Source organism: Lytechinus variegatus, chromosome 8 (genome assembly GCF_018143015.1).
Source record: "Lytechinus variegatus isolate NC3 chromosome 8, Lvar_3.0, whole genome shotgun sequence".
NCBI lineage: Eukaryota > Metazoa > Echinodermata > Echinoidea > Temnopleuroida > Toxopneustidae > Lytechinus > Lytechinus variegatus.
Genome location: NC_054747.1, coordinates 41648680 through 41666404, shown reverse-complemented (window position 1 = coordinate 41666404; position 17725 = coordinate 41648680). Strand labels below are relative to the sequence as shown.

Genomic DNA, 17725 nt, shown 5'->3' with positions numbered 1-17725 from the left:
GAGTAGGATTTCTACATGTAATAAATGCAGTCTTTGTGATGATTTTATAATCAATATTTATTCACTGGTATACATGTACACATAAATAATGACCAGCAGCACATGTACATGTATGCTTAACAGGTCAGTTCACAAATTAAATAAGGTATACAGAATCACATACAAGGCCTATAATAATTTAATGTAAGATTCATGATTTGAACAGATAGGTTAAATAAGACAGACAAAACAACTATTGCAATTTCATAAACACTTGGCAAGGAATAACAAACACTTCCATTCATGTCTTCATGAATGTGCATTGAGCAAGATGTTTTCATCTCTCCACTTATTATCTTTTTTACTGTTATTGTTTACAATCATACATAAATTGAATTTTGTCCTGTAAAAAATAAGATTAAACTACTATTTTTGGTGTAATATAATCTTTATACGCTACATGTATATAACCCGTGCGCAGCAGCGTCTTTGCTCATTGCCTGACGAAGTCTAGCAGCTTGCAGACGAAACGTCGCTTTCCTACTACGTTTGATCCATCGTGAGACAACTGGTTGATTCTACTACTCAATTCTTCACCACGATGAACCTCTTCCACATCAAAATAATCTTTGATGAAATTTATTTTGTTAAAATGGAGACAAGTTCTCCACACTATTTTATTTAAATATATGTAAATACATTTACCTGAATTCTGAAGTCGGGTTTAATTTAAACTCTGGTCTAAAATTGTCATTTAATTATGGATAGCCAATCATGTCATAAATCTCTAAAAGTAGAGGTTAAAATTACCAGCTCATTGGACTCACAAATCATTCTTAACTGTCTAGGAAAGATAAATAAAGATAGTTATCAGCAATCTTTACCATTAAAAAAATCAGGAAAGCACAATAGGTAACATAATTATAAAGAAACACAAGTAAACAAAATTTGACTTTCAATAATCATAGCACATTTTAACCCTGAATTCAAAATACAGGCTTTTTATTATTTTCTGTCATATAAATAAATGTAGCATGTGGATTTGATGCTACTAACTTGATGCTTTGATCAAGTAAGGCAAGTATTTTCAAGTTTTCCAACACTTCATAGTAAAGTGTCAATCCCATAACTAATTGGGGCCAGCAATGCAAGCCTAATCTAAAGTAAGCAAACATATTTTACAGATAAAGTGTTCTCTTGTTTCAGATCTTCCAATCTTTGACTGTTTTACAGTTTATTCATTCTTTGATATTCCTTTGAGTTGTATAATACTATGACTGCATAAGAACTGATTTGAGATTCTACTTTCTAAAACTTGAAAAGTCATGTAATGGTTGGTTGTACATGTAGCGATTATCAGACAAGTGCCCAATGTTATTGCACACAGCTTTATAGTGCTTCACCATAGCCATGGGGCATAGGACTGATATTATTAATAACAATATGGAGCTCTTTATAGCACTTAAGATGCAATGATGATTCTTAGCACTTCACAACTTAGTCTGTAGCTTTGTAATATCAAATTACTGAAAACTGTGTAAAGAACATACTATAAAAACATTACCAAGAGAGTGTGTTAGATGCCAATTTAAATTCTAACAGCTGAAAAAACATCCAAATTGGAATTAAATTGGCTGAAAATTCATCCCTTGACCATAGATGCCAAGTTCAAAGACCAGCTATGCGTGAGATTTTCTGTGAATCTGAGTGAGATCACAGACATTGTGTACAATGTATATGGGGATAGGCTGTGATAGTTGCATGAGACAGAGATTTGAGGGGATGAACAAGAGTCCAAAATGCTTGAGTCTCACGCATAATGTGTGAGACTTGGTAGCTCTGCTTGACCACTACAAATTTGTAATATTGGGATGCTGTATGATGATACTTGAGTACAGTTCAGATTTCTGAGCCTTTCCCAAAGATTTCCAGACTTCATTTAATGAAGCCTGGGACAGTGATTTTCCGTTTTACCGGTAAATAAAACGAAAAATCTGTTTGGTTTTTATACTTTTCATGTAAAAATTCATGGAATTCACCTTTGCAAAACATAATTCAGGTGTTTGCTGTGTACATTTTCAGCACTGACAAAACAGAATTTCCATTACAGTTTTTCAGAAATGGAAAAGACTAGTTACTTTTTGAAACAGAAAAATCACTGTCTACACATGTACTTCAGTTAGTATCTGTGTGTCTTTTCATAATGCAGAACAAATGTATTCCTATTCCTAAACCTCTTAGGACACATAGAACAAGCATAAGGTCTTTCTCCGGTATGTATCGTCACATGTCTTTTCATATCTGCTTTTCTAATAAATCTTCTCTCGCACATTGGACAAGCGTATGGTCTCTCACCAGTGTGAAGCTTCATATGATCAGCAAAGTGATACTTATTAGCATAGCGTTTACCACATATAGAACACTCAAAGGGTTTCTCTCCAGAGTGCATTGTTGCGTGCTTAGCGAGGGCGCTAGCATCGAGAAACCTCATACTGCAGTCTGTGCACTGAAATGGTTTTCCCTCCATGTGGGATTTTACGTGTCGATTCAGGGATGAGTTTCCGGTAAACGTCTTACTGCAGAATGAACATTGAAACTGCTTCTCTTTTGTAAAACGTTTCTTTCCTGACATGCGGACTGCCATAAGGTCATTTAGCTTGTACATATCCCAGATGCGTTTATCCCCAGAGGAAAATGCATGCCGCATCTCTCCTTTATGATCTCTTAGGTGTCTCTTAAGCTCGCAGCGAAACTTAAAATTTCTTGAACAAATAGTACACTCATGAGGCTTTTCTACTCGACGAATAAATTTGAGATGCTTACATAATCCATCATTTTCATTGAACACCTTTTTGCAGACAGAACAGAGAAAAGTATTTGCTTCAGAAACAACTTCAGAAGAACTTGATCCTGAACGACATTTCTCGCCAGTATGACCTTTAAGGTGTCTCTTCAGTTCACAGCGAAACTTGTAACTTCTTCTGCAAAGGGTACAGTCATACGGCTTTTCTACTCCATGTGTATGTTTGAGATGCTTACACAAGTCATGTCTGTTTTCAAACACCATTTTGCAGACAGAACAGAGAAAACTATTGGCTTCAGAAACAACTTCAGAAGAGCTTGATCCTTGAGAGCAATCCACGTTTAATAAGAAACCAGAGCCACGTGAGTGACCATCATGGGCAGATAAACTTGATTGACTTCCAATGACAGTATCTGATGAATCTTCCAACAGATGCTCCTGGTCATGTGACCTGTCATATGATGTATCACCTGATATTACCTGAATGTTCTCTGATCTTTGATGGAAGCTCAGCTGGCTTGAATTCTCATCTAAGTACAAAACAAAGAGGGTAATATATGGAACATTAGTCACAACCATAATACACATTTTTCATCTTTGCAAAGATAATTATAATAATAGGCATTTATATAGAACCATCTATCTAGAAAAATTAGAAATATTCTATCCCAAGGTGTGTTGTTGTTATTATTACCCAGGCTTTGGCTAAAGCTGCCTTTCAGCGCTCATGCATTCAAAAAATTAATCCTGCCGGGTACCCATTCACCTCACCTGGGTTGAATGCAGCACAATGTGGATACCTTTCTTGCTGAAGGAAATTATGCAGGGAATGACTGGGATTCGAACCCACGACCCTCTGTTTCAAAGTCAGAAGACTAATCCACTGGGCCACAACACTCCTCAAGGTATCAATATTTAAAGCACATTATTTAATATTCAAATGTAAATTGTTAATAAGGGAAAATAAGGGTATATTGTGTACAAAACCGGGTGTACCATTAATCAGTTTGTATTAGTTGTGCTTAAGAACATTCCTGAGTGGTGATCACTTCTAATGATAAATCACAGGCCTGTTACATAAAGCCTTGATGTAATAACAAATACACAATTTCTTAGACAATCAGATTGAATGATTTCAGTAGCTTTTAACTGTAATTTCAAATTTTAAGTTTTATCAACAAGAGTGTCGCTAAGTAGAGCAAATAATATGCCTGCCTGTCACACGGAAATGGAGTTTGGTCAAGCAAGAAAAGTGGAAGGTGACGACTTCACCTTTGACCTTCTGACCTAAAAATCAATAGAATTGCTGAGATCTATGCTAGTATCATACACACCAAATTATATGAGCCTAGGTTATTTAAAGTTCAACTGAAGTTATCACGTTTACAAGGACTGCAGAAGGATAAGATGAAAACATGTCACTGTGATCTTGACCTTTGACCTTTTGACCTCAAAATCAATAGGCTTCCTAATTTATCACAAGCAATCTGCAATGGGGCCATGATGTTAAAAACAAATAACAAAATATAGACAAAGACTGTAAAAAAAACAATGATTTAGATTTTTCATTTCCATTTCCAATTCCATATGCTCTATTTTTAATATAATTTCTTTAAAATATACATGTAAATCTGTCCATTTGGATCTGCATTTCTTGTTTATAATACTGTATATGTATGAATCTATGAAATAAAGAATTAAATTGAACAAACATTACCAAACTTAATCTGTCTACCTCCATAGACAGGAACAGTGATACTTAGTTTAATGGTTAATTAAAATAGAAAATCTGTACAGTTCTTTATTTTTCATAGGAAAATTAATTGAATTTACCTATTACAAAACAGATTTCTATTCGAACTCAAGTTTCAATTAAGACTACAAGTTTTCAGAAATAGTAAAGGTCATTTTCTAGATATAAAATCTATCCCTTTTGCAGATATAGAGAGATTCAAGACCTATGTGTCAGAAATCAGCTTCATTTGTATCTACCATGTCTGAACATTTAGGTCCTTATTCTGAACTCAGGTTTAACTAAGACCGTGACCTAACTGTGGACTTTGCTATTATTCAATTCAATTTATTTATTTGACATCCTTTAAAAACATACAAACATGTACAAGTATAGAACAACAAAGGAATAAAAGAATTTAAATCACAGTATAAGCAATAAAAAATGGTAGAAATATAAAAGAAATGAAAATAAAATGTAGCGGATGTAGGAAGTCAGAAAGGCCATTGACCTGTCAAAGCTGACTCCCTTTATTACTATATGGTATAGGAAACCACACATTTCAAAATTTGTTCACATTGTATGTTTCTTATGCTTAACTGTGCTCTTTCCTAAATCCTTAATAATGGTGAAGAAAATTGCCCTATTTATCCTTCCCAAGCAGTTCAGAATTATTACATCTGGGCCCCATCTTACAAAGAGTTATGATTGATCCAATCAATTGTAACTCTATGGAAATCCATAATATTTTCTATAGAAATTTGCAAAATGTCCTTAGTAAACAAAGGAAAATGCACCAAATTGTTAAGAAATCAATGACAATGACTTTATGGATAGGTATTCATATCTAGAAATAGTTTTAACAAAAATGCATTTGGGCAATTCCAAAGGTTGGTGGACATGAGCTTAAAAATTCAAATTCAATATTTTCTTGAATTTTTTAATACTTTAAGTCCTTCATACATGATAGTTTCAGGAACAAGAAATAAAAAGTTTATTTTCATATGTATACTTTGGAAAAAAATGGTCAAAAGTTGTGTCTTCCATTCTGTACCAAAATACAAGAAAATAGTGAAAATGAAATATGCCTTATTACCATTTTGTTATGGCAACAACATACCACTTTATATATTCTGAAGTTTAAAAGAGTCAAATTACTTAAAATACACAACAGCTTTTCAAGTAAATTTGTAGTACTCATTAAAAAATGAATATTGCAACCTGCTCAGGTGATGTAACGTGAGTAACCGAAAAAACTGACTTTGTTTTCTGAGAGAAAAATTCTTCACAGTGAATTGGTGGGATTTTAAATTCTCTTCCTTCAAACAACCGTTGACACAGTGATGACTATCAAAATCATTATAAAAAAGTACAATTTTTTTTATAAAAATGATGAAGAAAAACTGTATTGTGAGTAACTTTGTAACATGAGCAACCATCATGTAATGTGAGTAACCAGTAAAAATTATTCAGTTTAATAGGTAACATTTTCTGTTGGATGTCAAGTTTTAAGTCTCATGGTGAGTTGTGAAGTTATTTTTTGATTAATTAAAAGCAAAATGAGGGTACACCTCTTTGATGTGACTCTTGTTGATGGAAATATCAGTGGTCATACAATCACACAAAAAATTGTATTAGACTTGGTTTCGATTAACCAAACTTTAAAGAGTGTTTGAACAACACATTGAATGCACTTCTCTGTAACCCTATCTAGGCCGGGGTATTTTGGGAGTTGATATGATGACCGGGGGAGGGGGGGGGGCTCCCAGGCCCCCCTTGAGATCTCGGCCATTGGCCGCACGATCACGCTGAAAATTTGCGCGAAGGTTGTCTTGGACATAATCTACAATATTTACTATACCGTAATTTATTTCATGCAAATTGGTATTAAGCGATTCTGCTAATTTATGCATAATTAGTAAGCGAAATCATACTTTTCCCTCCTATTCCCTAATAAAGCTCCAATTGTTCAAATTTTTGGTATAAAATCTCTTTTTGATGTTCCTAGCAATGAATTTTACACACATTATTGAATTTTTAATGACATGTGTGTTGTTAACCATACATGTACATGGACAAAATGTAACATGAGTAACCGTAACGTGAGTAAGCATATTATCTGCACCCCAGGTAAAAACCATGTGTTCTTAACTTTTTTAATTATATACAAAGTTTGTCTCCCTAATATACTTCTTTGAAATGGATATAATCAACTTTCATAAAAGCCTTGTATGAGGAGACTTTTCACTTAAGTTGACTTTTCATTTTATGCATGTCCAAATCATGTAATGTGAGTAACCGAAACATTCCAAAGATTTGCCAGGAGCATAACAAAATTTCCCAAGTTTTGTTATTATACAAAGGATAGTCAGACTGGGTACTTTGTTGTGAAAGGAGATGTTTAGTTCCTATCAATAATAATGGAGTTACAGCTCCAAGTATGAGTGAAGGTGTCTCCAAATGTAACGTGAGTAACCGTGGAATAGCCCATTTCACATTTTGACTTTGATGGCTCCCAAAGTTGCGATTGATCTGATCAATTGCAACTCTTTGTAAGACGGGGTCCCTGGAAGGATCAACACTGTTTTAATATCATAAAACAGAAGAAAAAAACCTCAGAAAGAAAATAAATACAATTGGCCATTGATACTGCAAAGTTTGTATTTTTTAACAGACAGTAAATCACTTGTCATGTCTTCTACAATGTTGAAAAAAAATCAAAACAATTCTGACTCCAATCAAATGAACAGATTATGAAATTGAATTATACTGTATACCCCCAGATTCACTATCAAGTATTTGCCTAGGAAATACTTTATCAACATTTTCAATCTGTTATCAACCTTTTCAAATACAGAGATTATCTGAATGTACAATGTAATGTCTGTAATGCTAGAATGGCCTTTACATGTATGTAATCAATTTTGGATAATTTTTAGATATGATTTTTAAAACCTTGATATAGTACCTTATGTTGGGTCAGAGAAATAGCGAATTTTTAGCTTCGGCCAACGATTCTTGTGGATTTTCATGTGAGTTTGCAGCCGACGATCTTCGGAAAAGGTTTTCTTACAAACTGAGCACTCATATGGCTTTTCTTCAAGATGAGACCTTGTGTGTCTTTGCAGACTATGGGATGAGCTAAAAAGCTTATCGCAGTAATAACACTTATAGTATTCTTCAATGATGTGGTTTCTTTTACGTGCTTTCTGTCCTGTACTCTCCTGGCTCATTGAATCTTTCTTTCCTTGTATATAGAATACCATACATTTTTTACTTCTACAACCAGCATCGTCATCAACCAAACGTTCATCTTGCTTTTTTCCTGAATGAACTGCCATGTGTTTCTTCAGGTCGGTCGTTTGCAGGAATCTTTCATTGCAGATGGAACAGATCAGAGACCTATCGTCCAAGTGGATTTTTACATGCCGCCACCAACTGTCTCTGCTTGTAAATTGTTGCTGGCAAATTGAGCAAAGGAAAGTGCTTCCTTCATCGTCGTGTTCGGTGGTTCTCGTTGAACAGTCATGGGAAGAATGTTTTGTTGTGCTGTCTAAATTCACACTTGATCTTTTGTCAGAATGATCCCTCATAGTAGCACTGTCAGCTGAACTCGGTCCTTGACCATGTGATCTATCACATGATGCATCACCTGATATCATTTCACATTTCACACCACAGTCCATTGAAATGTCTCCATCCAGTCTTTCACCATTATGATCTGACACAGTATCACTGTCAGTCGCAGTCTGTCCTTGAGCATGTGATTGGTCACATGATGCATCACCTGATGTTTTGTCAGATTTCACACCACAGCCCACTGCAAGGTCTCCACCTAGACTTCCATCATCATGATCAGACATGGCATCACTGTCAACAGAACTATGTCCTTGTGGGCGATCCACTTGCCTTGGTAAAAGTTTTGAGTAATACACACTTGAGCAATTCACCCTAGCATATGGCTTAGAATGATTTTCAAGGAGACTTCATAATTCCTCTAATAGATGTCTTCCATGTGACTGATCATGTGATGCATCACCTGACAATCTCCTACTGTTTTCATAGTTCATATAGGTGCTCTGCATACTTGAGTTCCCACCTAAGTAGAAGAGCAGGATGAATAATAATTTGCTGATTGATCTACACCCAATTCATCTCTTTCAGATTTGTCTCATCATTTTTCAACCAATTTGTTTACTAAACATTCGGTCTACATGTACATGAAATTTCCATTTTGCTTTACATGTAGTACCATTTTTGTAATTTCCAGTTGGGCTGTAATATCCATTGAAGTCAAACATCACAAGTCTATACGGCTTATAATGACTAAATTTTCATTTGACATAGTAGAAACCAGAGCAACTAGGCATTAGACTACATGTAAAGAATTAGACAAAGTGTAGTGCAGACAATACAGCATTTAGACCAAATTAATAGAATCAATTTAGATGGCTTACAAATACCCTATTAATAGAAGCATAAAGCAGACCAAATAGATTTAGCCAATGTCAACTGTTTGAGTAGAACGTAGAAGACCGAGTGAACAATGTTCAAGTGTTCATTGAAGTCATGCGTAACATACTAAACAGCTTTATGAAATGCCCCCCCCCCCTGGACGTAAAGATTTGAAAGTTGGTATTCTTTCGACCTGCTTCATACTGTAATAATTTTCGCTCTATTTACTTTGCATTCTAAGCACTTGGCGAGTTGTTATCCTGGACACCCTTGGGGAGCATTCCAACAACACTTCAAGACTTAATTGCTAGACATACTAGATGTACATACATGAACACTTTCACTTTCTACCCATTCAACACCTGGGTGGAGAGTGGTAAAGTGCGGATTGATGCTTTGCCAAAGGAGGTTGGCCGCAGTTGCATTGGAACAGATGGCCCACTGATTACATTTTGAGAGTCATAGCCCCTACACTATGACACTTCCACATATATAGAGTACACTAGAACAGTATTTATAAATCATAACACAGAAAGGAAAAAATTACACAGGGGCTCGGGTGATTTCGCCCGCGAAATGCTCAGTGCCTGGAAAAGTAGCCCTGGAAAATCCACACTCATTGCACTGTTAACGTGGAGCATTGTGGCCCCGTGGATAAGTCTTCTGACTTTGAAACCGAGGGTCATGAGTTCGAATCCCAGCCATGGCGTAATTTCCTTCAGCAAGAAAGTTATCCACAATGTACTGCACTCGACCCAGGTGAGGTGAATGGGTACCCGGCAGGATTAATTCCTTGAATGCATGAGCGCTGAAAGGCAGCTCGAGTTAAAGCCGGGGTAATAATAACAACGCGCCTCGGAATAGAATATTTTAGATAGATAGCGCTATATACATGTAAATGCCTATAATTATTACATTAAAGTTTGTCCAATGTTGCAGATTTAATAGGCAATTGTGTAAAGTTATGAAAAAAGCCCCAAAATATATTTTCTTTTCCCGTAGACAAACTATTTGAACAAACCTTGTGTGCTGCAGGAAGGTCCTTCATGCAGATAGGATCCTTCCACATTGACAGGTTCTTTCTTGATAAAGTCCACAGGATCTTCTTCTCCAATATCAACAGGTTCTTCCTTAATAACACACTCGAGTGCCCCTTTCCCTGACGAACGAACCTCCATCTCGTTGTTATGGAGACCATTAGTATCATCTTTATTTGTGATGTCATCATCACTATTGGTGTCTTCAGGTTCTTGCTTTATAAGGCAATGGAGTTCTCCTACTTCTGATGGATGAGCTGCTATCTCCTTGCTACTAACCACATCACCGTCGGTTTCACCACCATCATCAGTCCATCGAGCCTCCATCTCCTTGCTATTGACCGCATCACCGTGGGTATCATCACCATCATCAGTCCACCGAGCCTCCATTTCTTTGCTATTGACCGCATCACCGTGGGTATCACCATCATTAGTCCATCGAGCTTCCATCTCCTTGCTACCGACCGCATCACCGTGGGTATCACCATCATTAGTCCATCGAGCTTCCATCTCCTTGCTACCGACCGCATCACCGTGGGTATCACCATCATTAGTCCATCGAGCTTCCATCTCCTTGCTAGCGACCGCATCACCGTGGGTATCACCACTATCATCAGTCCATCCATCCCTTGGAGCAGGACCTTCTCTTTCCTGCATGTTATCAAGGTATTCTAAGTGCATTCTTTCTCCTTTCTGACTCTGTATTGACAATGCTTCACACTGTATGACTTCCCTCCTGTCCAGGTTAGCTTGGGGTAATGAAGTAGCTACTGTTTCTTTCACTTTTCCAGACCTCTGAGGTGTTCTGTCAGAGATTAGCAGATATAGGAGAAATAAGGCAGGGTTATTTTGGTGTGTAATCTTCAAAATCAGATGCCATGAAATTAACTCTAACACAAGAAATAACAAATCAACACTTGTTTGTTTATTAAACTCTTTGTGTAATGACCCGTAAACCCTCCGTGTTGCATTTTTTCAAGCAGTGAACCCTTCTATGTGGTATAATACGCTCTGTTATTTAGACGGCTATAACTTTTATCTAAACATTTAGAAAAGGATCTTTTTTTATAAAAGCTAACTTGTAGTGTTTGATCTGGTTTCTTATTGCATTACCATTGTAATAATGCATTGCAAATAATTTGTCCCAAATATTTACATGTACATTTCCAACAAAAAATTGTAGCCCTTCATTTTGGTTCTCGGGTCAGTGGCATGATTCTTTTTAGTATTCACCTGGGCATTTCATCACACAATGGATTATAATATTGATAATCTGAAAAAGCATACTACATGTATAGTAAATCTTCAACTAGTCTACGAGAAAGGCACCTCTTTCATGTAGGTGTCATGAGTCCTAATTCCTAACAATCAACCTGACCATGACATTGTTTGTGAGGATGATTTTATTGATTCTTTCTCCTCCTTTTTTCAATAACCTTTGAGTCTGCTAAAAGATGTATTTTTTTATAAAGGAGGTACATTAGATAATCTCCCACCAAGTGGGAGATTGAAACATCCACAACAAAGCAAACCTCTCGAAGCACCAAATTACTGGCACAATGGGCGTGACAATAGGGAAATGCTTGGTTGTGCAATAATGCACAGAAAATACTGGAAAAGTTCAATTGTACCAAAAGTATGTAACTACATGTACATGTCTACATAGTGGCAGACCATGACCAGGAGGAGACAATGATTGGATGGGGCACTGTATTGTTTGTGAACAATGCTGTGCCCCTCCAATGCTCTGCCTCATCGGTCACGGTCCGCCACTGTGTCTACATCAGCACAAGATTCTTCTGTTTTATCAATTTCCATTACAACGTTCAGCTAATCTTCAAAGATCACATGTGGAGAATATATCTCTGATTCGGGGGAGCAGCCTTCCATGAAATACCGGGGTAGTCAGCAAATTTTCACTCACAACTATTAAATATAGGGGGAGCTACCGTTTCGGCACCGAACTTTGGGAACGGGCGCTCCCCGCTGTTCATTCACTGCCCGATGTTCGGAACGGTTAATGGGCGAGTACCGATGCAAAAACCTTTGAGAGATACATACAGTGCGTATTAAAAAAAAAGTTTACACTGAGAAAAAATTATACATTTGTAATATCCAGAAGATTTTTCCACATTAAACATTGGTACAGGTCCATTTAAGCAAATGTCAAAAAATATTTCTGCTTGAGTGAGCACCACTTACTTTTGAAAAGTTATTGAAAAAACATTTGCGCAGAACTTTGAAATAGTTATGCGAACAAAAGTAGACCCTAATCATGAAGAACATGTGGATTTTAGCTAGTAAAATTGATTTGAAGATATTTTTACCCTTTTAAACTTATTTCCTTGCCCAAAACACTTCAAAGAGTGCATTGCACCCCATCCATTCCCCCACACACCGAGGCTATCGTGACGATATTTGCCTTACACTGAGCTGCAATTTAAATGAAATGGCTTAGGCTTGATTTTTCATTTTCTTAATGATTGTCAAGCTGATGAAAAGTGTGGAGAAACAAGTATTACATGGAAAATGAAATGTAAACCCACTTTAAATGATAAAAATTCACTTATGTCCTTAGATCCAGCTGGTACAAAAAGGGTACGGGTTGTGCTTTATACTAAGTGTTGAAATTTCAATTTGGGTGGCAAAATTGTTACAAAATGCTTGTATGTATCCGTTTTATGTCAATTAACTAAAAGTGCAAGGGAAATGTATGAGAAATATTTCGCAGGGTAAGTTTGATTTTGTCCTTTCCCCTTGACATTGCGTGAAAACGAGCATTTCTGCGCAAACAGATTTCTGCAAGCTTTACAAAAATTGACTGTACTCACTCAAGTATAAAATTCTGTCATAACTTTTAATTTCATTGGATAGATGAGACCCAAACCAAAGAATATATGTGAAAAAATTACCAACGTGTTGTATATTTTTAAATTCCCAGGGCTTTTTCAAAGTGTAAACTTTACGCACTGTATATAGGTCTATTGAAATGCTTACATCTGAAAGAGTACATTTCTAATGTAATGACTGATAACTGGAACATGGCAACACTTACTCTCTCTTTTGTTGTCGAGATGTTGATCCTATATTTTGTTCATAGTACCTGAAATAAAAAAAAATACAAATCAACAAAGTTAATCAACATTTTTAAAGGGGGCTCACATTATGAAATTTTCAGCATTCTGCTTCTAAATCTAAATAGTAAAGTGAGCAGAATTTCGCTTGAGGGAACATCCATGCTGAATTGCTTAATTTATTTTTTAATCATCTAATTCATTTTGTGGGGGAGTGGACTTCAACTTTGTATGTAGGACTAGGATAACTGCCAATCAAAAATAATACAAAAAAATAATGAAAAAAATATCCTATTTTTTACACCAGCACAAATTTGTCTCCTGCTCATCTCATCCTGGCCTGGTAATTCTTGTATGATTTCTAAAACAAATTTACCATCAACCCATCATATAGAAAGGGCTGCAGTAGCTTTTATCTGTTAATGCAAATTTGTTATGAAATGGGTCCCAGGTCTGGTATCTCTTGCTACTGCACTGGGGTCCGTTGCAGAAAGAGTTGCGTTTAAACGCAAGTCAAACACGTGGAATGCCTCTGGCCATCTCACCTGCATCACGCGATTCAACATAGCAGCCAGGGTAGGAATTATTATTTTTTTTTTAGGGGCTACTTTTTTTTTTACATTGGGGCTACCAGTGAATATCTTGGGGCTATTTTCAAATTCATGGGGCTACTTTTTTTATCGCATATCAGCAATTACCTTTTGACATTACGAGACTCACTGTGACGCCTAACAGCTCAGAACATTTTTTTTTTTGCTCCCGGTGGTGGGGGAATGCCCTACAGGCCTTACAATAATCAACATTTAAGAAATCAGATTTAAACGTTTGAGTGTGTTTTGACACCCTCACTCCACATCCCCTTTACAACCACACACACATATGGGCTTATTTATTTTTCATCTTTAAGAACAATGAACCCTCCCCCCCCAAAAAAAAAAAATCTAAATAAAATTAATGAATAAAGGAGAGAGGGAGAATTCAGATCAACTAATAAATTAAGATTTTTTTTTTTTTTTCATGGTTAGAATCACGGGTGTGGGTGAGTGTTTGTGTGTGATTGTGACTATGAGGTGCACTTGGATTGCATATAAATTATGTTAAAGAAATGAAATCAATATCTTACTCAGTCTATTCAAATTCCAACACATAGCCACAGGCTATATGTACATGTATTGTAGGTTCATGTACCTTAAGTTTTTCGCAAGTTATTTTGAAAACGCAGATCTCCACAGAAAATGCCTTTCATTCTGGGAGAGTCTAAATTCGGTGAAAATGTATTCATTAATAACTTAAATATTAATCACAATGAAGAAATCATAAAGTGTTTTGACGGTTTTCAAAAATTAACATGAAATCTAAACTCTATCTGAAACAGAAAATCACCATCACTTAGGCCATTACTGATAGAATTCTCACCCAGAGCTCCGGCAGAGAACGTGAGCTCTAACTGGCTAGCTAACAGCATGCAAGTACCACACTCAAGCGCACGGCGTCCTCCTATTTTTTTTTTTAGATTGAGCCTTGTTTGATGATTTATTGTCTGATATTTAACCCTCTTCAAGAAAGAAATTAAAAAGATATAATTCACAACTATAAGCGAAGTGATTTTGGATTATTAAGGCTCCGTTTTGACAAGCAAAGACAGCGACTGTGAGGATAAAAGACTCGCACATCGTATGTGCTGTGAACGGATTTATTTCCTTAGCAGTTAGAATTACTATATCACAGAATTGTGATATCCCAAATGAGAAATGTGTGCATTAGATATTGCACATGGTGAAGTATGGAAAAACCATGGTATTGAAAAAGAGACGCACTTGGCAATTTGAAACTGTGCTTATCGTAATGGCTTCGCTGCTTATCCATCTCGCACTCCGACTCGACGATGTCGATAAGCAGAGCTGTCACAATCACCAGCTGATCGCTTACACCGCCGGCATGTTGTTGTTGTTGTTCGCTTGGGTTTTGAGGCGCGTGTCATTCAGATATGAATATTTACGCCTAGTTACACCATACGATGCATGTGGTCTCGTTACCAGCTGTGCAGTCTAATCGTGCACGCGTACATATACATAAGCCATGCGGCAAGTGCGTCAACAATTCTAAAAAGCCTTTGCTAAAGACTATGCGTACTCCGCATCCCATATTGCATTGCACATCTATTTACAATCGCGAAGCTTCCGGTGTTGCGGAAGGCTCGGATAATGCAACGACCGTTCAACTTGAAGCTGGCAAGGGCGATATAAAAGATGCGCTTGCTCCGCCAATGGAGAACGTAATTGTGTGAAGTATTTTTAACATTGTCGATGGTATTTTATTGGGGCGATTCTAAAATAAATAGTCGCCCCAAAGCATTGGGTTTTGAGAATTTTTAGGGGCGATTTGGGCTGTCATGGGGGCGAAATCGCCCGTCGCCCCCGTGTAATTCCGACGCTGATAGCAGCATTGCTGACTTTGAAAACTACTATAACTCGCACAAGATGTTCAGTGATATTTGGTTACTCCCATTTCCACGTTTTATGAACTAGACCAATACACTTTCAGAGATAGGATGGTAATTCAACAAATACCCCCAATGTGGCCAAAATTCATTGACCTCACATGACCTTTGACCTTGATCATGTGACCTGAAACTTGCACAGGATATTCAGTGATACTTGATTACTCTTATGTCCAAGTTTCAAAATTCGGATCAACAAACTTGCAAAGTTATGATGGTAATTCAACAGATAACCCATTTAGCCAAAGTTCATTGACCTTTGACCTTGGTCATGTGACCTAAAATGTGCACAGGATGTTCAGTGATACTTGATTACTCTTATGTCCAAGATTTATGAACTAGACCAACATACTTTCAAAGTTATGATGGTAATTCAACAAATACCCCCAATTCGGCCAAAGTTCATTGACCCTAAATGACCTTTGACCTTGATCATGTGACCTGAACCTTGCACAGGATGTTCAGTGATACTTGATTACTATTATGTCCAAGTTTCATGAATCAGATCCAAAAACTTTTAAAGTTTTGATTGTAATTCAACAGATACCCACAAATCGTCAAAGTTCATTGACCCTAAATGATCTTTGACCTTGGTCATGTGACATGAAACTCATGCAGGATGTTGGTGATACATGATTGTCCAAGTTTAATGAACTAGGTCTTGGGGGAATCAACATCGAAATCTTAACCTGAGGTCAAGTTATGACATTTCAAAAATTTAACCTCAATTAAGATTTTGATGTGGATTCCCCCGTCTAAGTTCATTGACCCTAAATGACCCCTGTAGTGTTACACAGTGTTTAATAAAACACTTTTTTGTAAAACAAACAGATGTTTTAATTTAGATCAAAACAAAAGTATAATTAAAACACGAATCTTTAATTTAATTTAAACTTATTTATTCGTTTCATCTTTTTTTATGCTAATAATAGATCTGGCGTTTTAAATCATAAATGTTCCCAAAAAGCCCAAAACACATTTTTTAACTTACATATTTAACAAATATGAAGCCATTTGATCATCTCCCTTAAAACCAAGGTTTTGTGCGAGTGATCGCCATCGCAGGAGAGTAACAATTCTTATTCTAAACTGAACGTTAATCCATTCGCAATAGGTGCTTTGTTGGCCGGAGTCGTCCCCGGTGATGCTGGCTGCCGTGACGATCGAGTCCCGTCTAACGAAGGACTCATGTTGTTCATCTTGATACTCCATTCTGGTTGAAGTTTCTTTTCTAGTTGGCGAAAGAGCAAGACGGCCAGGCAACCCCATCTCAGCCATGATCGATAATAAGCAATCGACACAGTCAATATTCAGCAAAAAATACTTTCAGCTGATTATTTATTAATTATTTGCAAACATTTCCACCAAGCCGTGTTTCCATTATAATGAGATACCGTACTTTGCTCGTGTGATGGCGCTGCATAAAATGGAGCGAATCTCTTGCTCTTTCTTTGTTCGTGAAATTTGAGGGGGGCGGGTCGGGTTTTATTTTTGTCATTTTTTTATTTTATTTTTTGGGGGGTGGACAGTAAATTATGATTAAGAGAGAGAGGATTCAGAGGAATATGTCCTGGTCAATGAAATTTCACTTCAGAAACGTTCTTTCTTTTTCTATAGTCTCTTCGGCACATAGGTTGTGCTCGATCGTTTTAATGAGCATCGATTATTGGAACTAAAAAAAGTATATATACGAGAGAAAAAAACACAAAACAAATGAATAAAAACACAGAAAAAAAACAATACAGAGAATTGGAGTCCCTTCCATGTATATAGGCATAAAGGGGAGAATGCTCCTAACCTGGGGACGCCGCGGGGGGGGAGAGGGTGCGAGGTACTAGAACAACATATTTTATCCTTTTTTCTCTCTTATCATGTCATATAACTTGTTAATATTTCATTTTGAAACGCATTAGTATTAATTTCTAGTATTTTTAAAGTTTGATGTATAATTTGTATAATTATATTTGTAATGGAATTATGTTTCAAATAGTTTGTACAAATTGCTTATAGAATGTGATTGCATGTGTATTTTGATTTGAGAGAATACAATAAAACATCATTAAAAAAGGACCATTTCCAGACAGTTTCATTTATTGTTAAAAAAATGTAGGCGAAAAATCGCCTTTCAATCGAAAAGTTTGTTAC

General features: G+C 36.5%; 1 protein-coding gene across 2 annotated transcripts; it reads right to left on the bottom strand.

Annotated features, from left to right (window-relative positions):
* Positions 1-1825: 1825 nt before the first annotated feature.
* LOC121420530 (zinc finger protein 16-like) lies at positions 1826-17012 on the bottom strand. Of its 2 annotated transcripts, none has more exons than XM_041615200.1 (4): positions 16572-17012; positions 13062-13109; positions 9991-10811; positions 1826-3312 (listed from the first exon to the last, which is right to left on the bottom strand). In XM_041615200.1, the coding sequence occupies exons 1-4, from the start codon at positions 16856-16858 to the stop codon at positions 2159-2161; spliced, it is 2310 nt and encodes a 769-aa protein (XP_041471134.1). In that variant the 5' UTR covers positions 16859-17012; the 3' UTR covers positions 1826-2158. The 2 variants fall into 2 exon arrangements, with proteins under 2 accessions (XP_041471134.1, XP_041471136.1); XM_041615202.1 differs by lacking the exon at positions 1826-3312 and adding an exon at positions 7721-8613 and having other exon boundaries at positions 16572-17005.
* Between the last annotated feature and the right edge of the window lie 713 nt (positions 17013-17725).

What these genes read in the sequence shown, in the direction of transcription:
- LOC121420530 (XM_041615200.1), bottom strand. Translation starts at nt 16,858, where the DNA reads ATGGCTGAGATGGGGTTGCCTGGCCGTCTTGCTCTTTCGCCAACTAGA. An exon ending in GCTTCATATTTGTTAAATAT is followed by an intron (nt 13,110 to 16,571) that starts GTAAGTTAAAAA and finishes TTTTTATTTCAG; the next exon opens with GTACTATGAACAAAATATAG. An exon ending in TCTCGACAACAAAAGAGAGA is followed by an intron (nt 10,812 to 13,061) that starts GTAAGTGTTGCC and finishes AATCTCTGACAG; the next exon opens with AACACCTCAGAGGTCTGGAA.